The sequence below is a fragment of the Gracilinanus agilis genome, chromosome 2, assembly GCF_016433145.1.
Source record: "Gracilinanus agilis isolate LMUSP501 chromosome 2, AgileGrace, whole genome shotgun sequence".
NCBI classification, from domain to species: Eukaryota; Metazoa; Chordata; class Mammalia; order Didelphimorphia; family Didelphidae; genus Gracilinanus; species Gracilinanus agilis.
Window position 1 is genome coordinate 31,778,453 of NC_058131.1, and position 24,117 is coordinate 31,802,569.

The 24,117-nt window shown below is 36.7% G+C and overlaps 1 protein-coding gene across 1 annotated transcript in view; it reads left to right on the forward strand.

Annotated features, from left to right (window-relative positions):
* The window catches only part of DNAH6 (dynein axonemal heavy chain 6), a 219,116-nt gene that overhangs the window by 22,329 nt on the left and 172,670 nt on the right, over positions 1–24,117 (forward strand). The window contains exons 9-12 of the mRNA XM_044659302.1: positions 2,838–3,003; positions 6,989–7,099; positions 16,037–16,237; positions 22,935–23,055. Coding sequence (XP_044515237.1) covers positions 2,838–3,003; positions 6,989–7,099; positions 16,037–16,237; positions 22,935–23,055 — 599 coding nt within the window. The remainder of the gene's footprint in view (positions 1–2,837; positions 3,004–6,988; positions 7,100–16,036; positions 16,238–22,934; positions 23,056–24,117) is intronic.

Consider the following 24,117-nt stretch of genomic DNA (forward strand, 5'->3'; position numbering starts at 1 on the left):
ACAGACATAGATAAAAACAGAAAGACAGAAAGAGACAGACATAGAGACAGAGAGGGCAGAGAGATGGAGAGAGAGATGGAGAAAGAAAGATGGATAGACAGCATATAGACACAGATAGATAGAGATATGGAGAGAGATAGAGAAAGAGATGGATAAATATGTAGGTATATAGAAAGAGAGAGAGAAAGAAAAAAGAAAGAGATATGGAGATAGAGATGGAGAGCTGGAGAGCTAGAGACAGAAAGACAGACAGAGAGAGACAGACATAGAGACAAAGAGGCAGAGATATGGAGAGAGAGAGAGAGATAGACAGATATAGAGAGAGTGATGAGAAAGAGATGGATAAATAGGTAGGGAGAGAGAGAGAGAGAGAGAGAGAGAGAGAGAGAGAGAGAGAGAGATGGAGAAAGAAATGGATAAATAGGTAGGTAGGTAGGTAGAAAGATAGGCAGAGAGATGGGTAAAGATAGATGATAAATGATAGATAGATGGAGAGATGAAGACAGATGGAAAGATATAACATACTGCCCTCCTCCAATAACATGGGCAGAATGAAGGTCAAAACAAAGACCTCTTGACCTAATGGAAAATATTTGGTAGCTAAATGTCAACAGTAGATGGAACGCTGGATTTGGAGTCATGAAAACCTGAATTTGAATTTGAATTTAAAGAGAGACTCTTAGTGGCTATCTGGCCTTAGGCAAGTCAATTAATCTCCCCCTGTTTCCTTGTCTTGAAAATCAGGATGATGACATCACCAACACTATACAGCAGAATAACATCTTCCTTGCTCTCTGTAGGTTCAGGTATTTATTGTGACAATCAAATGAGATAGCACATGTAAAAAAGCCCTTTATAATCCTTAAATTGCCATATAAAATAGAATGAGGATGAGGATGATAAATGAGGTTTATGCTGATTCTTCCTATCATAAAGCAGGCCATTGGATCAGGTCTGAGACAAGCAATTCCTGGATATTGTCTTCCTCAACTCAACTCATAGGGAATTGCATCTGTACTATCCGTGCCAATAATTCCATTCCACCAAAATAGATAGATCATAAAGCTAACACTTGAATGGACCTCAGAGATCATCTGGTCCGACTCCTTTATTTTACAGATAAGGAAACTAAATCTCAGAGAAGTGAATCCATCCAAGGACCCACAGGTAGAAAGTGGCAAAGAAGGTTATAAAGCATTTGATTGCTCACATGTCAGTGTTTTGGGTGAGAAAGGAGGATTGCAAAGATAAATAAAACATGCTTTTGTTTTTCAATTTCCTCAACTGTAAAATGGGATAATAATAGCACCTTTGCCTCCTGAGGTTGCTATGAGTATCAAATGCAATAGTATTTGTAACCCACTGGGCACAGTGCCTGGCATAGTAAGCTCTGTATAAATACTAGTTACTCTACAGTTCAATTTAGAGATCACTTGCATCTTAACAGATCTCTTTGAAAGAGCAAATCCGTGTGGGTCATGTTAGCTGAGCTGCACTAAATTCCTAGAGCATTCTTGTGTCTGCTTAACATCATTCAAGTCTTAAGAATTGGGGTGAATTGTCACTGTGATAAAAATGAATCATATTATTCTGCTTAAAGGTGTGTAAACAGAATTTAGAGCTGGAAGAGACTTCAGAGATCATTTCCTCCAACTCCATCATTTTACAGATGAGGAAACACATCCAGATAATCACAGACACAGAATTGTGACAGATGTAAGAGACCACTAGTCTTACTTGAGGGCATTTAACCCTGTTTGCCTTAGTTTCCTCATCTGTAAAATGATCTAGAGAAGGAAATGGCAAACTACTCCCGTATCTTTGCCAAGAAAACCACAAATGGGGTCACAAAGAGTCAGACATGACTGAAAAAAGACTCAACAACAAAAGTCTTACTTGAGCAAGAAGACTTTCTATATCATACCAAGGGGACAATCATTCAGTCAATCTTTGGTTGAAGTCCACTTAGGAAGGGAGAATTCACTTCTCTAAGACCATGTAAGGAATGAGTAGCAGAGATGGAATTAAAACCCAGAACCTTTGACATGATACCCAGTGTTCTTTCTACTATAACACATATTTGACTAAATGATTACCAGGATTGTGAAAAAGAACTCAAGTCAGAAGAACAGTTTTTGCTAAGGACAAAAATACCTTTTTTTTTAACTTTTGTATACAGGCTTATCTGACTTGGGAATTAGCTTTTGAAAATACAATATCAAAAAAAACAATATTACTGGACATAGTTAATGTTATGGAAACAGATTTGGAGACCAAAATAGAAAACAATTCAGTGCACTCATTGGCACTCAAGAATTGGATGGTCAGGTGGTTTCAGATGGCAGTTCCTCTGGGTCAAGAACGGTGAAGGATAAGACATCAGATGGGATACCATTAAGTGGAACAGGCAGGAAAATGGAACAGTGGCTAGACAAGGCCAGTCTCTGGGGTATGACCTAAACAGGAATTTTAGAATTTTATCATTTTTTGGTCTTTTATTTAAAACTTAATTTTTTTTCAATTAGCAAGCATCTTTTTCTCCCCTTTGTAAAACAAAAATAAAAAGCATGTATAAAATAATAACTGAATGATAATATCATAGAATAATGTCAGTTCAGGCAATGACATGTTTGTATTTTGTTTTTATTATTATTATTGTTTTGGAGTCAAGATTTTTTTTCCGCTGGGAGAATACATATCTGAAATCATAATATGATTATAATGGAAGTCAATAAGGAAAGCATGATTTTTGTCTTCAAATACTTGCTTTGTGTTCAAATTTTCAGGAACACATGCTGTATACAATGAAGTCAGCTTGTATTCTTTTCTCTTCCAAGCTTTATCCGCTACATTGACTATCTAATTGTGAATACCTTGCATGTGCTGACAGTCAACTCCGTTTTCACTCTTTTGAATTATCTTATGGAAAAATTAAAACAGACACCACCAACTGAAGTCATCCTGAAGTGGATTGACGAGAAGCCTGAAGTAGTTGACAAAAAGGTAGGATTAAAATGAAATAAAATAAAAAAAATTGATACTAGGATAGAAGGTAAGGGTTTTACAAAAAGAAAGACAATAAAGCACTGTGATTCAACTAAAAATAAAATAAAATAAAATAAAATAAAATAAAATAAAAATCCAATACAGCAAATGAAGTAATTGAAGGGAAATGAATAACTATTAATATGCTTTGAAAGTGAGCTTTTTAATAACTACTCTCCATTTATTAGTTCAAATCCATAGATGTTCTCTATCTTGACATTTTTTTTTCTTTGAACCACTACAGAATCTGGTGCAAGCTATCAAAAATATATTTTATTAATGAAAACAGAATAAACACAATATTTTAATATTTGTATCTTGGGGAAAATGAAATCAAATGCATTCATTAACCAATGGAGTGCTTATGATGTGGAGATCAGCAAAGGGCTCTCTGGAGAGAGAGATTTAGAAAGCGCTCTTCCCGAGTCAGAGAAGGTCTAGTGTATCCACGGCGTGATACAAGGAACCCAATCTGGACAGGTGAAAAATGCCATGTTTCGAAGTCCAAGGGGGCCCAGTGGAATAGTGAACAATCAAAAGGTGTAAGTCAGGTTTTCTCCTTCTAATGTATGCTTTAAATTGGATTTTTTTGTTTTGGAAAAACCTGGAACGACTTATTTGAACCGAAGGAAAGTGAAGGGAGCAGAACCAGAAAAACACTGTACTTGGTAACGGCAATATCTTTTTTTAATGCTTACCTTCTGTCTTAGAATCATTATTATGGGGGCAGCTGGGTACCTCAGTGGAGTGAGAGTCAGGCCTAGAGACAGGAGGTCCTAGGTTCAAACCCGGCCTCAGCTACTTCCCAGCTGTGTGACCCTGGGCAAGTCACTTGACCCCCATTGCCCACCCTTACCAATCTTCCACCTATGAGACAATACACCGAAGTACAAGGGTTTAAAAAAAAAAGAATCATTATTATGTACTGATTCCAAGGCAGAAAAGCAGTAAGGGCTAGACAGTGGGCATTAAGTGACTTGCCCAGGGCCACACAGCTAAGAAGCATCTGAGGTCATATTTGAACCCAAGACCTCATTTCTCTTAGCCTAGCTCTCAATCCACTGAACTATCTTGTTGCCCCTTATAGGATTCTTTTTTTAAAAAAAAAACTTTCTTTTTATCTTAAAATGTACACTAAGAATCAATTCCATGGCAGAAGAGAGGTAAGGGCTAGACAATCAAGTTGTGACTTGCATAGGGTCACACACAAATTTTTTTTAAATCCTCACCTTCTGTCTTGGAGTCAATACTGTGTATTGGCTCCAAGGCAGAAGAGTGGTAAAGGCTAGGCAATGGGGTCAAGTGACTTGCCCAGGGTCACACAGCTGGGAAGTGTCTGAGGTCAGATTTGAACCCAGGACCTCTCCTGTCTCTAGGCCTGGTTCTCACTCCACTAAGCTACCCAGCTGCCCCCAACACACAAATTTTTTTGATGGACAATTGTGAATGACCTGGTTATTCTCAGCAATACAGTCAATCTCATAGACACATGATGCAAAATTCCATCTGCTTTCAGAGAAAGAACAGATGAAGTCTGAATGCAGACTAAAACATACTATATTTCACTTTCTTCTTTTTTGTTTGAGACTTCTTCCTTAAAATGACTAATATGGAAAAATGTTTTATATAATTGCACATTTAAAGTCTATATCAGATTGCTTCCCATCTCAGGGAGGACAGAGGGGTGGGAGGAACTGAGGGAGAGGGAGAGAGAATTTGGAACTCAAAAAATGTTTAAATGAATGTTAAAAATTGTTTTATATGTAATTAAGGAAAAATAAAATATTATTAAAAATAAATTGCATCTTTGTAAAAGATAATAGACTTGAATTAGTCAAGAGAAGTGTCTTAAATGAAAGAGAAATGATAGCATAGATGAACAAGTCATAGGTGAGGATTATGTCATTTTTTTTTGTCTCAAGAGTACCATTTGCTACTTCCTGGACTGAAATGCTATTTGGGGAAACCTGGTAATCATGAGCTCAATAATTTTTCCATTGCTAGACATATAAAAGGCACACCAACATCATAAAATTCATCCTAAAGCAAGATAAATAAAAAACAAAGTAATCAGAGATGGTATATGTGGCACCCAAACCAAGAGAACCAACCCCTCCTCCTAACCCATGAGTCTTGCACAGCAGCTTCCCTGTGTTCATCTGAACACAGTTCAGAAGGACACAGTTCATCTGAAGGCCTGACAGCGTGTTTGAATACTAGAGGGTAGCATCCACAAATAAGTTTTGTTCAGCCTGGGAGTACAGAACATGATCTTGGGCACCATAATACTACATATCCAGGTCAGGTCAATGCTGTCTTCCCTGACTTTTTCCCCAACTCAGGCTCCATTGTTTTTCATGGCCCTTTCACCCTTGGCTTCTCCCCTCATTCCCTTGGCCTTTCATCAAAATGCGATCTAATATAATTCCTATTTTCCTATTAAACTGGATGCATTAAAAGCTATTGAGCTCATACGCGAGCATCAAGGAGGATATAATTCTGAAAATGAATAGGGCATCTGTCCTCTTTGCCTCCTCACTTCAGTTTACGAAGAAAGCATAGTTCCTAGAAGCGATCTTGGGTCTATAATAAATGTTCATCAATATACATCATCAAGGTTCATTATTTGACTTATAGCATAGGCATAGGTAATTATTTGAATAGACAGCATATATGCAGACACTTAGTATATAATATCTACATTGGAGGTGCATGCTGCAGACCAGCCTGGGAAGCTAGACGCAGAAATAGAATGTATGGAGAGAGGGATTGACCATGGGCTTTCTCTGGTATAAGGAACACTCTCTGCCAATAAAGGTTAACACCCTTTTTCTTATATAGAGTCTTAAAGCATTGCCTGCAACATTAAAGGTTAATGGACTTGTCCAGGGACAAATAGCCAGAGGGGCTCAGAAGCCAGAGTTGAGCCTAATGCTTCCCTATTATTATTATCATATTGTTTGTAAAGTGAATAGCTAAGTGGTCCAGTATATAGACAATGCTAGATTTGGATCTGGAAGACCTGAATTTGAATCTTTGAGTACACTTGAGTACAATAGATTTGTAATCCTAGGCAAGGCATTTAATAACCTCTCTTAGCTTCAGTTTCCTCACCAGTAAAATGTAGGTTATAATAGCTCCTTCTCAGGGCTGTTTGAGAATAAAATGAGAAAACAAATAAAGTGTTTTGCCAATCTTAAAGCACACTATGGATGCAAGCTAATTATTATTATTGTTATGATTGTTATTATTATTATTATTGTTGTTATTATGATAGTAATGGAACCTCTTGAAGGTCCCAGATTACATGATCTTCACCCCTTTGAAAGGAATCATTATGACTTTAGACATATGGATAATCTACTGGACAGTAGAAGCACATTCATCTTCCCTGGCCATTAAAGCCCACTGCAGGTCATAACTGGCTGATGCTGCCACCTCTCTCAGGAAGTAAATATCCATCTTTGTTTCTGACAAAATGAAAGTCAGTGGGTTTTCTGTCTAAACTTGAAATTAAGTACTCAACTCATAGTTTCTGAACTCATCAATGACAGCTCACTTTGTGGCCAAGAGCTTCCAGTTTGTGAATGGAATAACAAGTCTTATGGTCCATAAAATCCTCTGTTAGCAAATGCAGTAGTCTTCTGGTGATGATCACTCTCCTGGCAGAAACCTCATTCAAGACCCTGTAGACTGCCTTTCTGTAGAACAGAAATGGTTTGTGTAAGTCTTCAAAAGCCAGTGTTAATGAATGCTTAAGTCCCTTGACTAAACCCTTGAAAACCAAGTCACATTTCACATCAAAATCATTTCCAAATAGGGCCAGGGAACTTAGGACAGATTTTTAAAATTTAATTCAGTCATTCATTTGCTATTTTATCTTTATTTTGTTATTTTATCCTAATTATTTAATCTACATAACATTATGATTTTCCTGTTGTAGGGTCAACCAGAAAGGACAGAAGAAGATGATTCACTCCAGCCTATGTTTGTCACAGAACTCATGCTGGAGATCAACAATTTGTATTTTGACCCATCTTTGAACCATTTTCAGGTTTGTTTTGGAAAGGGCTTTTTAACTTGGCCTGATATGAAAAGATATTTAACTAGGGGGCAATTAGGTGACTCAGTGGATTGTTAGGAAGTATTTTCTTTTCCTTTTTGCAATTTTCATGTATTGTTCCCAATTCTTCTTCCTCCCTCTTCAGGGACATGGCCATTCAGATACTTGAAAGGAGCTATCATGGCCTCTGTCTTCCCTTCTCCAGGAGAAGTCTTTCTACTTTCCTTCATCATAGAATCATAGAATCATAGAATCACATTTTACATAAACAGAGTTTTTCACATCCTCAACTGCCTTCTTTTGGAAGCCTACCAGGTTATCAGGGCTCTTCCTAAGATGTGGGACCCTATGGAATTACACTTCTTTACTATTTCATGATTATAAAATCATTCCAAGCAGGCATCATGTTACTTAATCCTCATAGATTATCCCATCTTGGTGCTTACAAAGACTTTCCCTTGTCCAAAGACAATAAAGAAAAAAGGGAGAAGACAAGAGAATCCTCCCACCTTACTCCATATAACACCCCCAACCCCAGCCTAGAAGCAAAGCCTAATCCCTATTAAGCCCCCAGAACTATGGGGATCTCCTCACAGATATTAGAAACCCAGAGTTAACTTGAAGCTACCTCTTCATCTTAAGGGGGAAATCTGAGCCACATAGTTTTGGAGGTGAATAATAATACAGACCTTCTAAGTTCAGAATGGGGCCAGTGATACCAGACAAAGCTAAAGTAGAAATTGATCTGAATAAAAGAGATAAGGATGGAAATTACATTTTGCTAAAGGGTACTACAAACAATGAAGTAATATCATTACTAAACATTTATGCATCAAATCTAAATTTCTAAAGGAAAAATTAAAGGAGCTCAAGGATGAAATAGATAGTAAGACCATACTAGTGGGGGATCTCAACTTTCCCCTTTCAGAACTAGATAAATCAAACCAAGAAATAAATAAGAAAGAAGTAAGGGAATTGAAAGAAATGCTAGAAAAATTAGAGTTAATAGATATCTGGAAAAAACTGAACAGGGATAAAAAGGAATATACCCTCTTCTCAGCAGTACATGATACATATACAAAGATTAACCATGTACTAGGGCATAGAAATATTGCAAACAAATGCATAAAAGCAGAAATAATAAATGCAACTTTTTCAGATGATAATGCAATAAAAATTATAATTTACAAGGGTACATGGAAAGGTAAATTTAAAATTAATTAGAAACAAAATAACCTATTTTTTCAAAACTGGTGGGTCAAAAAAGAAATCACAAAACAATTATGGACTTCGTTAAAGAGAATGACAATGGGGAGACAACATATCAAAACCTATTGGATATAGCCAAAGCAGTACTCAGGGGAAAATGTATATCTCTAAGTGCCTATAGCAACAAAATAGAGAGGGAGGAGAACAGTGAATTAGGCTTACAACTTAAGAAATTAGAAAAAGAACAAATTAAAATCCCCAGATAAAAACTAAATTGAAAATCCTAAAAATTAAAGGAGAAATTAATAAAATTGAAAGTGGAAGAATTATTAAAGTAATAAATAAGACTAGGAGCTGGTACTTTGTAAAAAACAAATAAAATAGATAAAGGACCAGTTAATCTAATAAAAAAAGAAAGAAGATAAGCAAATTAACAGTATCAAAGATGAAAAGGACAATCTCACCTCTAATGAAGAGGAAATTAAGGTAATTATTAAGAGCTATTTTGCCCAATTACTTAGCAATAAATGTGACAATCTAGGTGAAATGGGTGAATATTTACAGAATGAGGCCAGCGTATCCATTCTTTCTCTCCTCCACTAAGGGTTTCCTCTGGACACATACCTTCAGATAGTGCTTAACCTTGAGGGAATAAAAATTCCTTTGGGTCCCTACACATAGGGTACCCAAAGTTTCTCCAGGGATCCTATAGGAAGTCCAACTGAAGTTTAAATTTACCCTTCAAGAAGGACAAGCTGGTTAACATAAAAAGGGTAGCAAATTAAGTAAACTTCAAATAGATGTGGGGCTCAGAAAAAGGAATTAACCTCTTGTGGTCATGTATTCAGGGTTTCTAAACCATATTCACACTTTGTGTGAACCTGTAGTTAGTAAAGATCTCAAAAAAGCCAAGTGGATCCCTTATTACATTTAGATTCACAGACCAAGTCTACTTAAAAAACAAAAAAAATAATTTTTTTTAACAAACATGGAGGAACTTCTATTAGGTGCTCTAGGTAAATTATCAGGCATTGATATTATAGGATTCTGTATCTATCTTACCTATATTATCTTTCATATTGGTGATGGGTACAGCAACACATAGTCATATTATATTTATATACATAAATATTCAACCAGACAGAAGTCTTTCCCAAGAAATTGGTCTGACTTGTAAACAAAGCATACAGAACAACTGCACAATTATAGTTTAAAACAAGAGAAGGGAAAAAACTGCTGAATTGTTACTAAGGCATCCAAGAGAGTTTTCTGTGAATAATGGAAGTGTTTAGGGGACCCACATATATCCAAGATAAGCCCCCATCATTGTACTTCCTATTAACAATTAGCCAGTAGAAAAGATTAGCTCTTAGCATCAATGCTTAATAAAGTGATAGGTAACATAGTAAGGGTTTAATAAGTGTTTATTGATTGATAGCAAAGGCTATCAAGATATTAGAGTAAGAATACTTCAGAATAGAGCATGTTCGACTACTGACATGTATCAGGTCAGTGAAAACAAACATTAAATACTAATGAGGCTTATATGTAGGGAATATATATATATATATAAAGGCAATTCTCATTTAGTCCCTTGAGGGTAAGAAATCATTTAGTTTTATATTTATATCTAACATATTGTCCATCAAATAGTAATGGCTTTGAAATATTTACTGATAGATTGTTTTCTTAATTATGTCTGTGTGGTCTGTGAAATGTCTAGATAACAATTTCACTTCTGCTTCTGATGATCTATTTTCACCAAAAAATCATCTCTTCCATTCTCCTACTCTGATTCATGGAATTCTCATGATTATATCTTTAAGGAAAAATATAGTACTATCTTCACTTTCCATTTACTTAACCTATTTTTATTAGAGTCTATATTTCTGGAATTATATTCGAGTGATAGATTTTATCCTACCAAATACCAGTAATACTTTTGAAGTCAGATTTGTTTCCTGTGGTTAAGTCCCTTAGATCCTTTGGGCATCTGTATATGGATATTTGAAGTCACGAGTTTTATTATTAGCTCCATTCTTGGATTTTATCTCAGGACTGTCGTGAAGACTAAATAAGATGACATTTGTAAAATGCTCAAAGGCATAGTGTTTTGAATATAGTAGGTGTTTAATAAATTCTTGTTTCCTTCTTTCCTATTAACTTCTGGGTATTCAAAATATTTCTTATATTAAAGCTAGTTAAATTACTTTGTATATTATAGCTATTCCATGTGGTTTCTATCTTGATGGATACATATGGATAATTTTCTCCTCACTTTTCATTTTTTAGGTTAGGTACTCCAACCCAGGGTAGGAAACTGTCATCCCTGTATTTACCAATCAATCAATCAATCAACATTTATTAATTATCTATGATGTGCCAGTTACTTTGTAAGATATTGGGCTATAAATACAAAAACAGAAGAGTTCTTACCCTCAAAAAGCTTACATTCTATTAGATGAAATTACATATACCTAAATAAGCACATATAAAAGATAGAAAAAACAAATCCATGATGAATATATTTGCTGGAAAGGACTTGTTTTGTTCAGCTGTTTCTAATTCTTCATGTCCCCATTTTGGAGTTTTCTTGGCAAAGATACTGGAATGGTTTGCAATTTGCTTCACATTATTTTACAGATAAGGAAACTGAGGCCAACAGGGTTAAGTGACTTGCCCATGTCACAGATAGTAAGTGTCTGAAACAAGATTTGAATTCAGGAAGATGAGTCTTCCTGACTTTGGGCCTGGCACTCTATTCACTCTTCTGCCACCCAGCCACTAATGAGAAAATCAGGAAAAGCTTCATGTAAGAGTTTTCACTAAGCAAACCTTTGGGAAAAAACAAGGGATCTAAGAAGAGGAAGTGAGGTAGGAGACCATTCCAAGCAGGGGGGATGCTTCACCATCATAAAACATAGTGCCAGGATATGGCATCATGTGTGAGTAATAGGAAGAAGTCTGTGTTGTTGTTCAGTCATTTTTTAGTCATGCTCTTCTCTTGGTTACTCCATCTGGGATTTTCTTGGCAAAGATACTGGACTTGTTTGCCATCTCCTTCTCAGCTCATTTGACAGATGAAGAAACTGAGGCCAATAGGTGTCTGGCTAATTTAGCATGGCAAAAGAGAATAATTTATAATAATATTAAAAAGGAATGTTGGGATTAGGTTGGGAAGGATTTTATGTATTTCATCTTTAAAAACAAGAAAGAGACATTGGGGGGTTTTCAGCAGGAGAGTTACAATTTAGGAAAATCACTTTGTTGACTTTGTGAAGGATGGTTTGGAGAAGGAGGAGATTAGGTATTTCAGAAAGCATAAAATTTAAAAAATCCAAATCCCATTTATATACACAAACTTCCTAGCCATCTGTTCCCTTCCCTAATCTGTTTTCACTTTCTGAAATCTTTGCTTTTGATATGCAGCTGTGATGAAAACACTACCTATGCCTCTAAGACCTGCATTTCCCTGGCCAGGACTTTGTAATCATTAGCAATACTCTCTAGGCTCCTTTTGACAGTATTATTGCCCAGGTAAATTACCAAAAGTGGACTGAAGTCATCCATTTTGACAAGTCTTTGGAAAGGTCTTAGTCAAATCTTGGAGATATATCAGGAGACCCCAGGAAGATGGCAGACCTCTTTGGTGTTCTCAAACTGATGATTATCTGCCCTCCCTCTCACCAGCCATTATCATTCTTTTCTTCTTTCACTATTACTGTATGATTTCTGACCTGACAACTTCTGTGATTTTACATTTGTATTCATAAGAAGAAAAATAGTCTCTAGATACCACATTTCAGGAGATCTTAAAACTTCCCCAATCTCTTAGAACTGAAGGGTCATGTGATAAAAGAATCTACCAGTCATCTTCTGAAAGAAGGGCCCAATTGAAAACTCTTGGCCAAATTCCAAAGCTTCCTGTCCAAAGAAAACTACTAGTAACAGCCAGAAAAAAAGGATTCAAATGCAGAGGAAGCAAAGTAAGGATCACCATCAATGTCACTACGCTGAAGGAGAAGAGAGTTTGGAATATTATATTGCAAAAGGCAAATGCTAGAAGCTGACATTCAAGAATGACAGCCCACAAATAAAGTATCTTATGGGGCAAAATGCTGTTGTTTATTCAGTCATATCTGACTTTTCATGACTGGATCACAGCATGCTGGGTCCTCCTATCCTTTACTATCTTTTCAAGTCTGTTTAAGCTCATATTCATTGTTTCCATGACACTATTTACCCATCTCATCCTCTGCTTTCCCCTTCTCCTTATGCCTTCATTCTTTCCCAACATCAAAATCTTTCCCAATTAGTCCCATCTTCTCATTCTGTGGCCAAATCATTTAAGCTTCTGCTTCAGTATTTGACCTTCCAGTGAATAGTCTAAATTAATTTAAATACTGACTCTCTTTGCTGTCTCAAACGTCTTTTTCACCACTGTAATTTCAAAGCATCAACCCTGCAGCACCCACCTTCCTTATACAGTCCAGCTCTCAATAGCCTTTTATTACTACTAGGAAAACAGTAGCTTTGACTATACAGAACATTGTTGATAAAGTGATGTCTGCCGTTCGTTTGCCCTCCAGATTTGCCATCCGAGGAGCTTTCCATCCGAGGAGCAAGCATCTTTTAATTTTGTGACTGCTTCTCTTGTCTACTTTGAACCCAAGAATATAAGAGCTTCAAGCCAGCTCTTAAACTCTCTTCTTTCTCCCTTTCACAGGAGGGAGAAATGGACCTTTAATTTGATCCAAGCATTCCTAATGAAAAGACTGAAGTTGTATAGAAACTTTGAAATTCAAACATAGGATTAAAGAGCAATACAAAAAAGAATTAATTAATACTTTATTATAATAATAAAGTCATAATAATAATTATTATGATAATAATTAATTAATAAACTAATTAATGGCAAAGAACTAAACAAGCATAAACTGTTTACATTATCATATAGGGAGACTATATATGTATCCCCTCTGAGCCCAGTTATCAGAGGTCATAGAGGAAGTTAAGACAAGCCCTGGGAGGGGGTCTGTTATGTCTTGAATGAAGAATGTTAAGAGAAGAAAAAAGCAATATGCTGGGGCAGGGTGGGGAAAGAAAAGGAAAATTGGGGGAAATATCTCTCATAATCAAGGTGTTCAAGTAACACCTACAAACAAGAAGGGAGAAAGAGTGGCTGATGCTCAAACCTTCCTCTCATGTGAACTTGTCATAAGAAAAAATACACAAATGAAGAGCTGAGTTCAAAAATACATTTTACCACAACAGGGAAATATAAGGGAAAAGAAGACAGGAGAAGGGAGAATTAGAGTCAAGGTAAACTGAGAAGAGGGCAAAATGAGGAAGAGATTTGTCCTCTGTAAAACCAACACTAAGCATGCACAAAAGTATTCATAGCTCTTTTTGAGGTGTCAAAGATATGAAGCTGAAGGAGTGCCCTATAAATTGAGGGTGGCCTGAACAAGTTACAGTTCATAAATGTGATGGAATATTATTGCATTGTAAGAAATGATGTAGGCTTAGAGACAGGAGGTCCTGGGTTCCAATTTGACCTCAGACATGCCCTAGTGTGTGATGCTGGATAGATAAATCACTTAATCCCAATTGCCTAGTCTTTACTGCTCTTCTGCTTATATCCAATACTTTGTATTGATTATAAGATTTTAAGAAAGAAAAAAAAGAAGGGATAGTTTCTGAGAAACCTGGAAAGACTTGTATGAACTGATCCAGGGTAAAGTGAACACAAGCAAAACAATAATTTATAAAGTGACACCAACATAGTAAAAACCAACAACTTTGAAAGAAGTAGAGACTGATTGATCGGTGTAATGACCAACCATGATTCCAAAGAGGACCAATGAGAGATGAAGGACTCAGAACATAGAATGAGACATACATTTGGGGGCTCGGTCAAAAATATTATGATTTACTCTACATGCATATAGCAGGGGTTTTGTTTTTCTTTTGTTCTCAGTTGTGTGGATGGAGGATTGTTGGGATGGAAGGAATAGAAGATGGACTTTTCGTGATTGAAAGAAATATATAATTTTTTTCAAATGAAATCCTCAATCCTTATTTTTAAATTTCTTGTGATTGATTACAACTCCTGCAGCTCTTTCCATCTAAACCCTTTTACCATATTTCCTGATTCATATCCCACTAGCCCTTTCACATTGACTTGCCAATTGGTTTTACTCTCCTTTTTATTAGTGACCTCAGCCAATCTGTTTTTCCTCCTTCACCTGAGCCCTTCTCCTTCTGCCTAAGCCCTGATTTCTCCATTTTTCTCATTCTTTAGGACCTTTCTCCTCAAGACTTCCACTCTCATGGTCTTTCTTCTTATCCGTAGATCTTTCTCAAATACTTCTCCTTCTTAGCAGATTTCTCTGGATTGAATCCTTCCCCTTCAAGTTGAGTCATTTTCCTTCAATTTCTCCTTGTCAGCTTCTCATTTTCTTCCCAAATTCAATCTCTGACCCCCTTCACAGTCAAAATCTTCCAAATCTCACTCAATTTTTTTCTCCTTTCAGTTTGGCTAAAATCTTTCACTTCCTCAACCCCAATTCTACTGGGATTATGACCACTGGGCATTATTAGCAAATGAAAATAATAAAAACAGGTGTCTTGGCCACTGACATTCTTAGAAAGCATAGCAGGGACCCAGATTTATCCAGTACTTCCATAAACTGATATTATGGCTTTCATGATTAGCCTTGACAGCAACATAAGTGGAACCTTAATTAAAGCATTTCCTAATAGTTGTTTGGGGCTATTAACATATGTATATGAATATTCATAGATATGTTTGCATATATATCTATCCCCTTTACTTCACTTTAAATTTAACATTGATTAAAAACTCATTTCCATTTGTTGCTAAAACTTAAGACCAGAGAGTTCCACATTTGTTTTTTCATTTTTTATTGCAATTAGAAACAATTTCTGACAATAGGTTTTTGACATTTTAAAATTCAGATTTTCTCCCTCTCAATCTTCTCTATTAAGACAGTGAATAGTCTGATATAGGTTATACCCATACTTTCACGCAATACATATTTCCATATTGCTTTATGTCATGATAGAAGACACATATCAAACATACAGCAGAATCTCATGAAGAAAATATAGTAGAAGATGGCAAATTTGATCTGCACTCAGATTCCACTGATTCCTTCTTGGGCTGTGGGTAGTATTTTCTCCAGGAATCCCTTGTGGTTATCCTGAAAACTTGCTTTGCTGGTGACGGTTTAGTCCTTCCTAGATGATCATTGTCTAATATTTCTGTAACTGTATACAAGGTTCTCCTGGTTCTGTTCACTTCACTTTGCATCAGTTCATAGGAGAACTTCCAGAATTTTCTGAGATTCACCACTTTTGTGAAAGTTGATTCTGTAAGGAAAACTATACACATGAGTTATGATTTATGAATTTATGAATACTTTTTAGCATTGTTTTAAAAACCCTTACCTGCCACCTTAAAATCAATATTGTGTATTGGTTCCAAGGGAGAAGAGTGGTAAGGGCTAGGCAATGGGGGTCAAGTGACTTGCTCAGGGTCACCCAGTAAGTGTCTGAGGCCAGATTTGAACCCAGGACTTCCCATTTCTAGGCCTGGCTATCAATCCACTGAGCTACCCAGCTGCCCTCTTTTTTAGCATTTTAAAGAAATGTCTTCACAAATGGCTCTGTTTGTTGCTCTTTGTCTCCTAACAGGAAGGTATTGCAGATGCCATTCATCGGTTTCAGTACACTGTTCTGTCAGTCGTTAATCTGGTACCCGATTCTTATTTTGATGCTTTCACTCGTCCTATGATTAACAACAAAATGGAAGAAAAGACTTGTGGAGATGGTCCAAGTTTAGGAGCTGTGTTTGAAGATGACAAGTACTTGCACTCGATTATTTATCAAATAAGGGTATATATTTTTATTTCTTCCAAAATTCCTGAAAATTAACTGTAGTTTCTCTTCCACTATTACTTTACCTCTGGTCACCATAACAACAGTAATAGCTAATATTGTATAAGAAAGAAGAAAACAATAATTTATTTTCACCTACAATGTGCCAGCCAGTGTGCTAAACATGTAATAATTATTATCTCATTTAATACTGATAATAACCCTAGGAGGTAGAGGTGTCATTATTATCCCCAATTTACAGATGAGGAAACCAAGGCAAACAGAAATGAAATTACTTTCCTAGGGTCACACAGTTAAGTCAGTGTCTGAGGCTGGATTTGGACTCATCTTCATGTCTTGGAGCTCTTCCTCTGATGTAAGGAGCCTTACCTAATCAATAAATAGGATGATTCAAAATGCCTGTGCCTCTCTCTCTCCCTCAAGAACTGATCTCAGCCACATAAGACACTTAACCCCCATTGCCTAGCCCTTACTGCTCTTCTGCCTTAGAACCAATACATAATATTGATTTTAAGGTGGCAGGTAAGGGTTTTTAAAACAATGCTAAAAATTATTCACAAATTCACAAATCATAACTCATGTGTATAGTTTTCCTTACAGAATCAACTTTCACAAAAGTGGTGAACCTCAGAAAATTCTGGAAGTTCTCCTAGGAACTGATGCAATGTGAAGTGAACAGAACCAGGAGAACCGTGTATACAGTTACAGAAATATTAGACACATAAAAGATTACAAAAATTTTATTACTGAGGAAGACATGCCATTAGCAATATACTTTTTTCCCCTACCAAAGAAGTGATCACTAAAGAGATAAATGAGAAGTTAAGATCATTTATCAGCAACTATAATATTTTTTTTGAAATCTTGCTCAAACATAGTTTTTAAAAATCTTTGCCTTCTGTCTTAGAATTGATACTATCTGTTTAATAAATATTTATTGATTTGTATTGATAATTGATAAGTATCGGTTCCAAAACAGAAGATTATTAAGGGCTAGGCAATTGGAGTTAAGTGACTTACTTGCCCAGGGTCAATGCAAGGAAGTGTCTTGGGCAAGATTTGAATCCAGACCTCCCATCTCCAGGTTTGAGCCACCTCACAGCCCCTCAAACATAATTCTAATGATTTTATTAGATTCAAAAAGAAATCTTTCTTATGCTCCTTGAGCTCAAGATTGAATTAAAAACTGGCTAGAAACAATGAACACACACAAAAATTCAATTTGGTTTTAAGTAATAATATATGTTTTCAGCTGATAGCTTGAGGATGAATCAGAAGCTACTCTTCCTGCCCAAGTTCTCACCCAGTTCCTTGAGAGCCATTCTTTCCTCCCACTTAAATAATAAAGCAATAGAAGTATAGACTTAAAGAGAACCCCAGGGATCATTTACAATAACTCCCTACTTTGTGGAATAGATCAGAGTGGCTTTGGGGCACAATGGACAAGAATATGAAATCAGCAGAGACGTGATCATCTTACCTCTGACCCTTACATTAGGCAGGTGATTTAACTTTTCTGAAATTCTCAGTTTATTGTGAGAATGATGGGCCTAATACCATTTAGTGACCCCCTCCCAGGCTAACTGTAGGAGATTCAATAAGACAATGCATAGAAGTCATTTTGTAAACCTTAAAGAGCTATGTAAATGGGGATAGTTAGGTGGTTCAATAAATAGAGAACCAGGTCTCAAGATGGGAGGTCCTAGGTACAAATCTGGCTTTAGATGCTTCCTAGTTGTGTGACCCTGGGCAAGTCATTTAACCCCCCATTGCTTGGCCCTTACCATTCTCCTACCTTGGAACTTCAGTAGAAGACAGAAGATAAGACTTTTTAAAAAGAGCTATGTAAATGTCAGTTATTATTAAAAGAAATTCCTTCAAAAACATCCTTAACTTCTACTTTTGCCTTTGACTTTCCTTTGTGTCCCCAGACTCAGACCTTGGCACAAAGTTAACACTTAGTAAATGTTTGTTGACCGATTCCATTCAAACCCTTGCATAGAAAGTTTCATTTCCCATGAAATTTCTCAACTTACATGGTCATCCATTCCATTTGAGAATGGTTCTTAGCTTTAAGAAGCTTACAGAAACACAGACCTTCAGAGGCAGAAGGAAATTCAGAGAATATTTCATCTGTAGCTCTAGTCAAGTCTACAAAAATGGCCAAAAGCACAGGACCAAGGACAGAGCCCTGGGTCACTCCATGAAAGCCCTTCCCCCAAGTTGACTTCTCTATCTGTCATGATTATCTTTTTAAAAATTATTTTTGCATGTTGTTATAATTTTTTTAAACCCCTGTACTTCGGTGTATTGTCTCATAGGTGGAAGAGTGGTAAGGGTGGGCAGTGGGGGTCAAGTGACTTGCCCAGGGTCACACAGCTGGGAAGTGGCTGAGGCTGGCTTTGAACCTAGGACCTCCTGTCTCTAGGCCTGGCTCTCATTCCACTGAGCTACCCAGCTGCCCCCTTGTTATAATTTTTAATAATCTTTTTCTGACATTTTGCCAATAACATTCTCTTTCTCCCTTTCAATCTCATCCCTCCCCAAGACAGCAATAATATGATATAGGTTGTACATGTGTTATCATCCAATGTATTTGACATGTTGTGAAAAAAGACACGTTTCATTCATTCAATTCATAGAGGGAATAAAGTAAAGAATAGCCTGCTTCAATCTGCATTCATGTCTTGATTATCCTAGACTTCCCCTCTGTGCTTGTTCCCCAATTGTAAGGATGGAATATATTTGAAAGAAGGCCAATCAGGGAGATAAGAGGTATAGTTTGTGGCCATAGAACAATGGAAAGCTAACTGTTTTTCCTAGAATGCCAGATTTTAGAGCCTAGAAAAGCCTTAATGGATTCTTAATTCTGTCTGTAGAAATAAATTATTAAGAGTCAGAACAGAAGACTGGATTGTTTTTTGCGCTTTACTTTTTCTTTGTATTCCCAACTTTAAGATAGCACCTGGCACACAGTAAGTATTTAATAAATGATTGATTGATCAATGATGGGAAACTTTGCTTTACTCAAAAGATCAGAAATAACTCTTTTTTAATTGGCTCTGGAATTTATTGGAAGTTGGTTCAAATACATGATTTACCTTATCAGGATCATTATAAATTAGATAAATTTATGATCGTTTATCCCCATGATTTCAGTGATCATTTCTCATCTTTTCTATAAGTGAAAAAAATGTTGTCCTGTTGGGACAGAACAATCATTTCTTTTTTTAATTTTTATTTAATTGATTAATTAAGAAAATTCCCCATGGTTACATGATTCGTATTCTTTCCCTCCCCACCCCCCCTCCCATAACCAACATGTGTCATTGATCAGTACCTATTTCCATATTATTGATAGTTGTACAGGGTTGATCTTTAGAGTCTACATCCCCAATCATATCCTCATCAAGCAGTTGAAGAACAATCATTTCTTAAATAAGACTAGGACAGAGTTAGCCCTTCCATCCTTTGGAGCAGGGCTCTCTTAGGACTTTCATATCCATATATGTCCCTAGCAACTACAGTTCCTAACAAATCACAACTGAACTTTTCTGGTGGACAGTTACTATCTGTTAGTAAATCAATTAATATAGTTCAGAGAAATATGTGTTCAGAAGAGAAAGCTGCCTACATACCTGCAGCTACAATCCCATCGATAAGTCTAAATGTTCTAGAGTCATGGAGGTCATTTTTATGATTGAAGCTTCCCCAATGAACATTCTTCCTATGATGGCTCTCTGGATCTGGTTTTAAAGGGAGCTCTCTGGCTGATAAACTCTTTTCTTGTTATTTTAATTACTACATGAGCTTGAACTCTTTCCTGTCTTAGAGATAAGGCAGGTGGATATCATGGCGCCTACCATGAGTGAAGAGAAGGCAGAAATCAAGTTAATATTGACCTTGAAAGAAGATTATTGAGGGGTAAAAGCAGAGAGGATAGAATAGAATCCTGAATTTCCTCTCATCATCTTCATTTTGAATCTTTTGTTTTCCACATATGGTGTCAAAAGGTAATGGGATTATCCTCCTCAGTGCCTATCACAGGGTAGATGTGGGTGTTATTATTGTTTTGGCGATCAGTGTGTGTGTCTGAATGAATGAATTTATCAAAGCAAGATGGCCATCATCACTGGCACTGTCAGAAACAATATCCATAACTTGAGGCTTGGATTATACTGCTATACTTTAAATTTTTTTTAAAATTTAAACCCTTACCTTCTGTCTTAGAATCAGTACTGAGTATTATAGAAGATGGAAGAGCAGTAAGGGCTAGGTAATTGTGGTTAAGTGATTTGCCTAGGGCCACACAGCTTGAAAATGTCTGAGGCCAGATTTGAACCCAGGACTTCCCCTCTCCAAGCCTGATTCTCTATCTACTGAACCACCTCATTGCCCCACTGCTTTGCTTTTTAAATATCCTTCAGCATCATCTTTATCAGTTTCATCATACTACTGATTTCAAGGCTACCCCTGTCTTTCCTCTTTTCTAGTTGTTCAACTGAGCTCTTTGTTTCAGTTAGGTGAGTTTTAACTCTTTTTGCTCCTCTCATTCTCCTTCATGATTTCAATATGTTCTTAGACTTAAAGGGGGCTTTAAAGGTCATTTAGTTCATCATCCATCCATTGATTTAGCTCCTTCTGAGACTTCCTGGATGACACCCTATCAACAGTTAATTCTGGTTTTGGAAAGCTCCAGCTAATTGCTAGAAAGTTCTTCTATTTAGTCTCAAACTTCCTTCTTGCAACTTCCACTCATTGGTCCCAGCTCTGAGCTCTAGAGATATACCCAAGAAGATTAATACTCATAAAATGGCAGCATCCTTCTGATAGTTAAAAGAGTAACTATACTTTTCTCCACTTAGTTTTCTCTTTTTTTCTCTTCCCCTCTCACTTTCCCTGCTTTTCCCTTTTCTAACCCCTCTTTCCTCCTCTTTCACTTTACTCTAGAGGTGAGATTAGAAAAAAATTAATTCTCTCTGAAATTTATTGAAGTTGATGCAAATATTCTCCTTCTTGTTTCTTTCCCTACCTTTTCCTCTTTTTTCTTATTCTCCTTCCCTTTATCTCCCTTTTCCATCTTTCCCCTAGTTTCTCCTTTTCTTCCCTTCTCTTGCTATTCCTCCCCTTCCTATGTTTTCCTCCTTTCCTCTTCCCTTGCCATCCTTTCTCTTCCCAACTTTTCTCTTCCCTCCCCATCTCTCCCCACATCTCTCCTTCATCCCTCAAATTTCCCTAATATAACATGGCTTCTTCACTCCTTTCTGGTTTATCATGTGGTGAACAGAATGGAACAAATTTAGGGTTAGGGTTAGGGTTAGGGTCAGAGTTAGTGATGTTCTGAACGTAGTGCTTTCTTAAAAGCATTCTGTGTATCCTGTGGAATTTTCCACTCTGATGGCATTTCAGTTCAACCTCTCTTGGCCTCAGTGTCTTCATCTATATAAAATGAGCTCATTAGGCCAAATGATCCCTCAAGTCCATATACCAAATTGAAGTCTTGATGATCTTGTACTGTTCCTCTAAATTAACAGATGAATAAACCAAGAAACCAAGAGCTTAAATAAGTTGCTGAAGGTCATACAAGTTGTAGAACAAGGATTCCAACCTAGATCTCTTGTGACTACAAAGTCAGTGCTCTTTCCCAATAGACTACACTATCTTTTGGGTTTTAAACCTGTGCTAATTTAGAGCAGTGTTGAGTTGTTCTGTCATATAATCTTGTGCCAGATGGAACAATGGGTTGGTCTGAGAAGGTTTGGGGAAGCACAGGCAACTAGATGGCACAATGATAAAATGCTGGATCTAGAATCAAGAGGAACAGAGTTCAAATCCCTCCTTGGACACCTACTAGTTCTATGACTTTGAGAAAAATCACTTAACCTCAGTTTTCCTCATCTGTAAAATGGAGATAATAATAGAATATACCTCTCATGGCTGTTTTGCAAGGATCAAATGAGATATTTGTAATGCACTTCGTACAGTGCCTGGCACATAGTAGGTCAGATATAAATGTCAGCTATTATTCTTTCATTGTTATTATTAACATTACTATTATTGTGAGTTTGGAACACAGTTTTTAAAAGGAGGGAAGTGTGCATGATAGAGCAGAGAAGCTGAGAAAAACTTCTAGATAAATGAGGTAAGTCATAAGTAAAAAGGTCCTGGGGTGGAATTTAAGTTATGGTTGCCCATGGCAGACAGATATGCCATTATAAAGATGTATATCAACAATTTATCCTATATAACCATTATGGTTAAGATCACTGTGCTGTTGAACAGTTAATAGATGTTATTCCTTTGATACTAAGAACTGGTTGTTCAGATTCCTAGGTCAGAAGAATAGGGGATAGGGGACTGGATTGGTGATATCATTGGTATGGAACTCCCAAATAAGGGACTTCCTTCTAAAAAATGCAGGTAAATATCTTCTCCACTGAAGTCTGAAAGAATTCATTGATGGCACTGCAAGGTTAAGTAACTTTACCAGAGTCACACAGCCAGTATATTTCAATGGTGGGACTTGAACTCAAATCTTCCTAGCTTCTAAGCCAGGAAGGCTTTTCTCTCCACCACAGCAGAAAAGAAGTAATGTTTTTTCATGACATTGCATTTTTTTCTTGTATTGACTAAGCTCACCAGGTCATAAAAATGTATCATGAGCTGTATTTTTATGTGTTTGTTTAATCTTAAGGAAACCATAAAGGCTGCATTTGAAAGTGCCAACATCTATGCAAGTACTTTTGAAAAGTTCCGGTTGTTTTATAAGGAAAATGAAAGTCTCGATTTAGTTGCTCTGCAAAAAGAGGAACCTGGTAAGTTTTCTTATGAGTCCTTACTAATTATTGGACCAGTTCTTAAAGCCATTCAATTTCCAGATAAGTGAGACATGCTTTAAGTCCAGACATCCTGGGGCAGAATTGTTAAGTCAAGACCTGCTCTTTGCATTCTGCTCCAATAGACTTTGAGTGTCCAGAGTTCTCTCTCCATGTAATGAGGCACTGGGGGGTTTTAGTGGGGCAAAGATCATCTCTTCCTCCAAACCATTTTTTGGACTATAAATAACGGCTTAAGATGGAACCTGACATCAAGGCACTAGTAAAATTGCACTGGCTATTTCCAGTGCAATTAGCAACCAAGAGCTGGAGATAGGAATTCTGAGTTGGCCTTTGAGGTTCAACTATTTCTTCTGACTCCATGACCCTCTTCTCCTCCAAATAAAACTGTTGTAAGTATAGAGTATTCGATCACAGAGATGGACAGGGTCAGAAAAATGATGGGAAATGTGGATTTCAAATAAGCTTAATAGTGGGACAGCATGTTATGGCTATGGGCAAATGGTGAGACCTAGAGGGCATTTTAGAGGAACTCTCGTTCATTGAAGCAAAGTCAAAGGAGAACAGGAATCCTTGTGTTGGTTATCAGAACCAAAAAGTCAATCCCCTAGAGCAGTGGTCTCCAAACTTTTTGATTGTTCACCCATGTTATTAAAAAAAAAAAGATTAAGGGCAACTTGTTTATTTACCATCTCTGGGAGGAAAGAGAGAAGGGTTGGAGGGAGACGATTTGGATCTTAGAATTTCAGAAAACCTGTTGAAAATTATTATTATGTCATTGGTAAAAGGAAATATTTTTAAGAAATAGATCAAGGGACAACTAGGTAGCACAGTGGATAAAGCACCGGGCCTGGAGTTGGGAGAATCTGGTTTCAAATCCAGCTTCATACACTTCCTAGCTGTGTGACCCTGGGCAAATGATTTAATCTCTACTGCCTGTTCTTTATTACTCTTTTGCCTTCAATCAATATTGAGTCTAAGACAGAAGGTAAGCGTTGTTTTTTTTTTTAACATTTATTAATATTCATTTTTAACATGGTT